This window comes from Saccostrea echinata, unplaced genomic scaffold (assembly GCF_033153115.1).
Source record: "Saccostrea echinata isolate AGI-Se365-2 ecotype Australia unplaced genomic scaffold, CSIRO_AGI_Sech_v1 ptg000005l, whole genome shotgun sequence".
Lineage (NCBI taxonomy): Eukaryota > Metazoa > Mollusca > Bivalvia > Ostreida > Ostreidae > Saccostrea > Saccostrea echinata.
Window position 1 is genome coordinate 5,562,063 of NW_026889754.1, and position 8,996 is coordinate 5,571,058.

The following is an 8,996-nucleotide window of genomic DNA, read 5'->3' on the forward strand; positions in this document are numbered from 1 at the left end:
CTGTTCCTTCGCCACGCGCTCGGCACTTTGGAGTGAAAGTTGCGGGTCTTTCGGATGAGACCTTAAAAACCGAGGCCCCGTGTCACGGCTGGCGTTGGCACGATAAAGATCCCTCACTGCTCAATGGCCCTGAGTGCCGAGTAAAGGTCAAAATTTGAAGCCCTTCACTTGTATATGGTGACGTCTCTATATGAGTGAAAAATTCTCGAATGGGACTTAAAACAATATACAATCAATCAATCCAGGTAACAGTAAACGATCTTGCTGGGGGTCACGTCGAATAGCTCGGAACCGTGTTTTAGCATGTTCCATACCAGATGTGTCTTTCCAGACATGGTACCACCGATGACGGCAAAAGAAGTGGGAGTTTTAAATTTCATCGTGATCGACTCTTCGGCGGTCTCTAGAAAACTAATCTCCTACCAGATCAATCCTGCTTTTTTAATCAATTAAAAATAAGAAAAAAATCAAAAAAATAGGGTCTACGTTTTTATTGGTTACACATAAATATAGATACAAAAGATGACAAATGAAAAACAATCATCATGGACATACAGAGAATGATAAATTATATATGAAAAAAAGGGGATTCCGGGCCGCCGCCGCCGCGTGCGAAAACCCGGTTTCCGGAATCCTTAGATTTCCGGAATCCCAGGTTTCCGGAATTCCAGTTTTTTCCCCCAATGCATACATATCTTAAAAAATGAACAATCATACATGTCATGGTAATGCGATATGTACAAAAATACAAAAAAAAAATGTACATCATGAACATAAATGTCAAACAATGCGTTTCCCCTTTAAAACGACGTCCTGAACGACAGTCTCCGAAGTCGCACGGATGACACTGGACATGGCGATTCCTTTGGCGCGGCAATAGAGGTAAAACAAGACGTGAAGTCCGCAGCTGGTGGCAGAGTCCGACTGTACTTGCACGTTGTTGTAAAGACAGAGAAGGGCATTGCGATCGATAAAGTCTCTCAGGCGGCTGTCGTACTCTTCCGGCAATCTTCCGAAACTGTCATAAAATTCGCATTCGTTGACGTTATCGAACCAGTAAGCAACCCAATGCGCCCCTTTCTTATCGATGGGGTCCGTGTTACACACGAAAGCAGAAGGAAACTGGCGGACTCGTGAGGGAAGTGTATCAGACGCAAACACTCCACGAAAGTGAGGTTTTAATCTCGGAAATGTTTGAACAAGACCAAGTAACTGAATCGTGTCCATTTTTTTTCTACAGTAGTCGTATCTCTCTGGCTTGATCGACGAGGAGGAGACCCGGGTATTCACAAAAAGCAAGAGCACTGACGGTCTCCGAAGTGGGTGTAGCGAATCGAGCGTATACTCCGACGTTTCCCTGATGAACCAGGTTTATATACCCCTCACCCAGGTCGTTGGGGTCGAGGTCAAAGGCGTAAATAGCGTAGCCTTTCGAAAACTGGTCACGGTCGATGATCAGGCCGTCATCCTTGTACCATTTTTTGGACGCTTGATACAGGTTACAGAGAGCGGAGACGTAATTTCGATTTGTTTCAAAGTCCATTTTCAGGGGGCGGACGGGAGTGGGTTCTCCGTTGACGGTCACGACGATTTCGGACAGACTAAGGTGTTGGAAGTTTAACGGATTGCCCTCGTAACTTCCATTGACGGCCGATTGTTTCACAAAGGCGACGTACATCTTGGAAGGTCTTCTTCCGTTCCACACGTCGTCCCAGTAAACTTCACTGGTCTTGTCCGAGATGGTCATCATCTTGACGTCGGTTTTCAGGTAGTTGTACCGGGCCGGTGATTTGGTGATGGCAGTGGCGTGGTTCAGCAAGACGGCGCTGTCTAATCGGATTTTACATGCCTTAAAGACGGCATCGAGGATGGTCACTTTGTAATTCGGAGAGGCTTCCTTACTCATCAATACAAATTCGCTTCTGGAACGAAATAGTCTCAGTTGCAGGTCGACGCCGTTCATCAGGTACTTGTCGAGGTAGAAACAGTCGACGTACAGGGGACCCTCCAGATCGAAAGTTTTAGACAGCTGCGTAAAGACGTAGCGCAATCGAAGACCCTGGTTTCGTCCCCCGGCGGCATCTGGATCGTCAAGGGCTTCCTTGTCTGGGTAGTACAGCTGGGTCTGCAACTGAGAGCTGGTGGCAGCGGGCCCATTAGACAAGAGGACTTTGAGGTAAGCTTTCCAAGGATAATTATTGGCGTTCTGCGAGATGCATTTCCCATTTATGTAGACGTCGATCTGAGAGAATAGGGACTGTAGTGGTAAGTTGACGATACCCGTTTTTTCAGAGGACGTTAGGGCCGTAACGTCAGCTTTGGTGATTTTGGCTTTCAAGTACAGACGACTCCTCCTCAAATCGAGGTATTCGTTTCCCCCTCCCGGAACGGCGAATTCGAGAGGAGCGGTTTCGCCGTCAAAGGACGAAATGGGTCGTATTTCGGAGAAATAGATTTTTTGTACCGCCACCTGGTTCGGAGGATCGCTAAAGAGAGACAGTTCGGAGGGTTCTGCCACCGACGTGTTGATCTCGCTCTAGAATGCCATGATTAAAAGATGGTTTTTTTAGGAAGACGGGATTTTTTCTGGGCGGTCGTTTTTTTCGTCGGTTTTGTCGACTTCTTTTTCTTTGTGGGTTTGGCTGGCTTACGACCTTTTTTCTTTGGTTTCTGAACACGTCCTCTCCCTTTGGAAGTCGATGTGCGACTGATCGATTTCTTCGTTTTCTTTCTTTTTATTGTTTTCTTGAGAGGCATGTGAGGCTCGTCGTTACGGATGGTTTTTTTCAAATCGGATAGGGCTCTCTCCTGCTCGGCAGCCACGGGAGTCACCTGATGGATGGTGTGATTGGGGACGGGATTGCGAGATTTCAAGGGAATCATGTAAGCTTTTCGTATGTTTAAGATACCTCCTCCTCTCTGAGCGTTTCGTCGTATTGACGGAATGAAGTTTTCACCCCCCTCCGTGTGATGAAATTGTTCCCACAGAGCGGGGTTTGAAATGTACGTGGGTCCAGACATGATTGATCAGAGACGTCGAAAGACGAGCGTCACCGTCGATTCTCCGGCTAAGAATGAAACGTCGACGTCGTTTTTGTCTCTTATATACACGTGTATGTCCCTCAAATCATTGGTGCGTAACGGCACGCGATAAGGTCGAATAAAGATGACGTTCTTGTCGTTTTCCAGAACGATACGTCTCAGGAGGGGTTTTTGACGTTCACACACGATGCTTTCGTCGCAGACAGAACAGTAGACAAAGATTTCTTGGTCGGAGGTCGGCTTAACGTTGAGGTTGCGAAATTCCGTCAGTTCTACCGTCCAGTCCCCCGTTAAGGGTAAGGGACGGGGTAGACGTACTCTGAAGTCGCACGGTTGATTATCACCGTAGACGGAGGGACTGTCCGTAGACTTGAGGACCATACGCATCGACATCTTTCCGATGAATGAAGGTATTTGAACGCGTTACGTCTCTTTTATATCGGATCGTGGAGTCCAGCTGTCAAATTTCTTGGGCCATCCCAACCATCGCACCAGAACCTCTTCTTGGCCGCGAACTTTGCGTTTCCGTAGGACCTTCTCGATCCTCCAGATGGTCTGTTCGTCTTTAGACACTTTCTGGAGCTCACTGGCATAAAACGTACCCTGAATCGGATCGTCCATCATGTCTTTTAACTTGTAGATGGGGAGGCCCTGTGAGATAAAACGCTCTCTGACGACGAAAATTTCTTCCGTGTACGTCTGATCGTAATCGCGCTGAAACGCTCGTCTCAGATGCGTAATTCGAACTTGATCACCCACTTTAAACGTATAGGCTTTGCGCTTCTTTGACGAAAAGGATTTCTTAACCCTCGGTGTTGCAGTGTCTTTTCGGCGTCGAGCTAGGTAAGCATCGAGTCTCACTTCTTCTTCATTCTCTTTGTTGACCGAAGCCGGCGTGCGTCCATTTAGCGACCTATTGGGAGTGTGGTTGATGGAACGGACTACGTCTTGTAAGATGTCGAGGTACTTGTATTTCTGAACGTGGGTAAAGTAACGATGTAATCGTTTCTTTAAGGTCTGAATGTATCTTTCGGCAAAGTTGGCTTTGGTTTCGTTGAGGGCATAAAATATTTTTATTCCTTGCTCTTTCAGATACTGTTGGAGGTAACGGTTATAAAATTCCGAACCTTTGTCGGTGCGGATGGCTTTGGGGGTGTCTCGGTCCTCTGAATACGTCTTTGAATGCATCGATAACGGTTTTAACTTTTCTATCTTTTAAAGGTCTGACCCAAAGCATGCGAGAAAAGACGTCCACGATCACCAGAAGGAATTTAATGCCGTTGTTGTACTCTGACAGATTCTGGACGTCAGCGAGATCGGCTTCCCACTGATAATCTATGCCCTGGACGATGACTCTTCTCCTCTTGAAGCCTCGTCGACGCACTTTCTTTTGAAGTGAATAGGCATCTTGGTTTTGTAGGAATTTTTTTATTTTTTTCATGCCTATGTCGTATTTACCCTCTCGTTTCACCACTTGATATAATTTGGAGGGTCCCGCAAAGGACCCGGCATGACGAGGATCGTACCAGATTTTTTTTAAGTACTCTTCCATGAGTCACTTCTTGTTGACGACTGACGTATGAATGACATGACTTCCCTTATAACAGACCTTTTTATACCTTCTCTCAGAGATAAAGAAACAAAGAAACAAAAAGTTCTTTATTTTTATTGGAACGTCATAAAGCACGTGATTTCAAATAGGACAAAAAACATGAATGTCACACACTTTTATACATGTACATATGCTTGCCTCACTACTACGTTCAATCTATGTCCATACGACTCGGAGCACGTGCTATACGTGTCCTAGATCTGTTGTTTCGGATTCTCGGCAGGCAAAAGTCCATGATAATAAATGTTCAGTGTAAGCTTTCAAAGGAGCACATTTTAACAACAAGAGACCTTCACATTTTATTTACTGACGAACATTGTAAGATCTCTTTCTCCAGTCATCGTATTTTCCATCTGTTACCATCCGGGCGTAGGTACAGTTCTTGGACCAACGAAGGTGTTCTTTGTAAGCATCGTCCAGAGGTTCCCAGTTTTTCAGGGTCATGCCACAGGAGAAACAAGTGACTCTGTCTCCGATCTTGGTGTAGATGAATCCAGAACGTGCCAGGTCTTTTTTGTTGGGTCCCTTCAGATATTTTGGCCAATCCCCAAAACTGGCATAACGCTCGGAAAAGTTGACGTATTCTGGGTACTTCCAGACAGAAACCTCCTTTTTAGGTAGAGGTGGTGGAGGGATGTTTTTCACTGGCATTTGTATCGTGACGTACTCCTCTGATTTCTTCTTGGATGAGGAGGAATCTGGATAACCCCAGGCAAAATTAGCATTGCTATCTGCCTCCCAAGAGTCAGAGGGTTCACATTCTAAAGAGGACGTGTTGCCCCAAGCAAAATTGGCAGCAGAGTCCGTTTCTATCAGGTTGGGAATTCCATCTAACGTGGAAGTCATCTTGATCAGTCGAGTAGCAGACGTGAAATGACGATTCGAAAAAAGAACTTCTCTATTTATACGTCTACAACTTATTCGTGCGTTTCTTTATTGTCTCTCTCCTATTGTAATCTTTCTAAAGAAAATCGAGGTCATGTCTATTTTTGTCATTTTCATTATCCGTGTGTTTCTTAATGACAAAGGAGTTTGACGTCATGGGTTTTTCCATTTTATTATTCGTTATTCAATAACTCTGTACTTTTCCATTTCTGTGTCTCAATGACAATGTGTATGACGTCATGGGTTTTCCGTTGTATTCTTTGGTATTCTCTGTATTTTTCCATTTCCCCGCCTCATTACCCTCATTCTTCTTTCATTGTTATCAAATAAATGTCCATTGACGTCGAGGAATTTTCCATGACGTAGCTCTCACTTCCAGTATAAAAGTCACACCATCGACATTTTCTCATTTTTAATTTTGATCACCAAACGAAAAACATGTCTACTCCTCGCTTTTCCGTGGCACTGGAAAATGGACGTTATGTCAAAGTCCAAACGTGGAAAGAAGAACTCAGAGTTGATTTGAGGGAATGGGAAATTCATCAGCCATTTCTGAAACCCACCAAAAAGGGCATCAGTTTGAAACTGCTCTCATTTAAAACACTGATCGACACCTTGGATCTGATTGAAGCAACTTTAAAAGAAAATGTCGATGGAAAATGGCACCTTGGATTTAATGTCTACGTCACAGTCAAGAAGGACAATCCCTGCATCGACGTTCGACAGTATTGGAAACCCTCCTGTGAATCCGGTCTCGTCCCTACTAAAAAGGGGCTCTGTCTTAGACCACTGGAATACTAAAACTTGAAAAAACATATAGGTGACATCAAAAAGATCTTACCAGAGCTGGAGCAGGTCATCCCTTGTCATGAACGGGACGATCATCATAATCAATTGGGAATGTTACAATGTGAAGCCTGTAATCCCGATGAATTCTACAAGTGGTGAAAAAACCCTGAGAATTGTACAAAAACTGTGAAAGACTGTTAATATATTTATGAACACTTAAAAAAAAGTATACATATCATTTCTCGGACATTTTTTTTTCAATGTCATTGATATTTTTTAAGAGAAAATGTTAGTTACCATAGACCGTGAGGGAATAAAATCTGTATTATATTTCATTTTGTTTTTGTCTTTTCTTTTTTTTTTTTTTTGGTCACGTGATAAAAAAACGTGTCTGATATAAGAACTGTTTGTAAAGGAATTTGTACAGTCGGAAACAGACTGGGGACTTCAAAATATTCATCATGAGTGTTTGTCACGTGTCTGGAAAACATCTTAACTCTTACTGATGTAGATGCCATTTGTCACCAAGTGAATTGTTTGACAGTCAAGTCCCCATGGACTTTCACGACAAATTCGGAGGAGATTGGAGTGTTTATTTTTTTTCTCCTCAAGAACTTTGCAAATACCTCTGACAAGAATGTCATCATAGTTGTTCCTTGAAACAACACACGATTCCATGTACAGATGCCCCTATCCTTTTTTAAGAATATAAAACAAAACATTCGTAACGTTTTCAAATGACATTTATTGACAAGTGTTTGAAATATAATGAACAAAATGATGACATGATTTAACCTATAAAAAAATGTTTTTTTATGACTGTCCCTACAGCTTGAATTCACATAGGTTCTTCTTTCCGCCAAACTCCGTCCGGCCACAAAAATTCCATTCTGCCATAATAGTAATCTTCCCAAAGTGATTCGTAGTAAGCTTGTTCCATATCATCGAAGGGAATACGATCAGCCATGGTTATTTTCAGAACTTCTGGAATACTTAAGATTTCCTCCTTAAGCGAATCGTCTTCGATGTCGTTTGCACGCAGACAGAATGTCGTCATCTTCCTGACATCCGTTTTAGCTTCCATAGCCAGTCTGACGAGACAGTGTTTCTCGTGTACGAGTTTGCTTCTCAAAACGTAATGTTTCTTACAGTAGTCACAGGAGGTAGAATTCATGTTATTTGCAATATAACCATCGACGAGTTTTTTGACAGCCGCTCCCCTTCTCAAGAAAGTCTCAAAACCCGTGTATTCTCCTGCAATCTTAATTTCGTATTTTATCGTTGACATTGTGTTAAGAAAATACTTGTGCTCAGATGTGTTCTCGACGAAAGTATGATCATCATTTCTTTTTCTCATCTCCTTTTATTGAGAAATGAATAAGTAGGTCATGGTCACAACAGGAAAATCAGTCCGGAGTTAAACAAAAGAATTCCAATGTATTTGTCTCTTTTTTTTTCTCTTGAATCCTCACGCCCCATTATCTCCTTTCATTTACCATTACAATGACTTATTGTTTACAGTCGTCCATGGAAATTCCCTTGTTGACATTAGATACAACCCCATTGTTCACTTTATTGACGTCACTGGGTTTCCCCCACTCTCCATTGTTCCCTTTTTTCTATACCCCATTGTTCAGTTGTACTCTACCCTTTCTAGGTCAAGGGTACACCATTGTTCAAGGGCACTCAACCATAAGTCGGACAAGGTCATCTGGGTCTCCATTGTCCCCTCCATTGTTCTCCCCATTGTTCTCTTACACAATACCCCCATTGTATACTCCCCTCAGGTGTCGGTCATACTACTGCTGCACCTCTTCGGCTGTATCAGGTCACTAACGTCCTCCTCCTTTTAAATTATTTTATGCATATTGTTATCAAAATTAAAGCTAATAATTAATGTAAATAATTTTCTGAATCTCTCTGGTGGCCCCCAGTGAGCCTCCTCTTTTTCGAACTCCAGAGAAACGATCTTTTACGTGCCAAGGGGGTTGTTATCCTTGACACGGGGCCCCATTTAATGTCCCATTCTTAGGACTTTAAATTTAAAAATATATATACAGTTAAATTTACAATCACAAAAATTTGCTATTTCAAATATATTTATCTGGATCTTACTGTAAAAATCAGTTTCTTGCGAGTATTGTAAAATTGTACTATGACTACGCCAGGCGATGGACCAGACATGAAAAAGAAGACCTTGATACTTTGTCAGAATGGATTAAGTGTATCAGATGTATGTTAAAATCGCGCATTAAAAGATTGAGAGGCAATATGAAAACCATCTATCCTTCTGTATTCAATAATCCAGAAGTGAAAAAAGAATTAGATAGATTACATGATCAGTACGTACTGGTCCCTGCTGACAAAGCAGGTAACAACATTGTCTTTGTTTGTAAGGCTCATTATATTAAATGTATTTTAGAGGAATTTGGATTTAATTCTACAAGTGGTAACCCAACTTATACTCATAGTTCTCTTTCTAAGGAAGAAATTCTTCAAAATCATATGTCAGTTTTGAATATTTTTAATATTCCAAACAACCAAAATGAATTTGAATTACCATATTTAGATTGGATTCCGAAACTTCATAAACAATCCTTACAAACAAAGATACATAGCGGGTTCCAGTAAATGTTCAACCAAGCCTCTATCTTTACTCCTCACTAAG

At 42.3% G+C, this 8,996-nt stretch overlaps 4 protein-coding genes across 4 annotated transcripts; 1 reads left to right on the forward strand and 3 right to left on the reverse strand.

The window, feature by feature from the left end:
- Nucleotides 1–1,234: 1,234 nt before the first annotated feature.
- Nucleotides 1,235–3,021, reverse strand: LOC133179559 (uncharacterized protein F54H12.2-like). Its single transcript, XM_061314287.1, has 2 exons — nt 2,677–3,021; nt 1,235–2,536 (listed from the first exon to the last, which is right to left on the reverse strand). The coding sequence occupies exons 1-2, from the start codon at nt 3,019–3,021 to the stop codon at nt 1,235–1,237; spliced, it is 1,647 nt and encodes a 548-aa protein (XP_061170271.1).
- A 444-nt stretch (nt 3,022–3,465) lies between these two features.
- LOC133179560 (uncharacterized) lies at nt 3,466–4,230 on the reverse strand. Its single transcript, XM_061314288.1, has one exon. The coding sequence runs from the start codon at nt 4,228–4,230 to the stop codon at nt 3,466–3,468; it is 765 nt and encodes a 254-aa protein (XP_061170272.1).
- Nucleotides 4,231–4,957: 727 nt separating this feature from the next.
- On the reverse strand, nt 4,958–5,500 carry LOC133179561 (death-associated inhibitor of apoptosis 2-like). The gene has a single exon (XM_061314289.1). The coding sequence runs from the start codon at nt 5,498–5,500 to the stop codon at nt 4,958–4,960; it is 543 nt and encodes a 180-aa protein (XP_061170273.1).
- A 477-nt stretch (nt 5,501–5,977) lies between these two features.
- LOC133179562 (uncharacterized) lies at nt 5,978–6,340 on the forward strand. The gene has a single exon (XM_061314290.1). The coding sequence runs from the start codon at nt 5,978–5,980 to the stop codon at nt 6,338–6,340; it is 363 nt and encodes a 120-aa protein (XP_061170274.1).
- The last annotated feature ends 2,656 nt before the right edge of the window (nt 6,341–8,996 follow it).

What these genes read in the sequence shown, in the direction of transcription:
- LOC133179559 (XM_061314287.1), bottom strand. Translation starts at nt 3,021, where the DNA reads ATGTCTGGACCCACGTACATTTCAAACCCCGCTCTGTGGGAACAATTT. An exon ending in CTTCCAAAGGGAGAGGACGT is followed by an intron (nt 2,537 to 2,676) that starts GTTCAGAAACCA and finishes ATGGCATTCTAG; the next exon opens with AGCGAGATCAACACGTCGGT.
- LOC133179560 (XM_061314288.1), bottom strand. Translation starts at nt 4,230, where the DNA reads ATGCATTCAAAGACGTATTCAGAGGACCGAGACACCCCCAAAGCCATC.
- LOC133179561 (XM_061314289.1), bottom strand. Translation starts at nt 5,500, where the DNA reads ATGACTTCCACGTTAGATGGAATTCCCAACCTGATAGAAACGGACTCT.
- LOC133179562 (XM_061314290.1), top strand. Translation starts at nt 5,978, where the DNA reads ATGTCTACTCCTCGCTTTTCCGTGGCACTGGAAAATGGACGTTATGTC.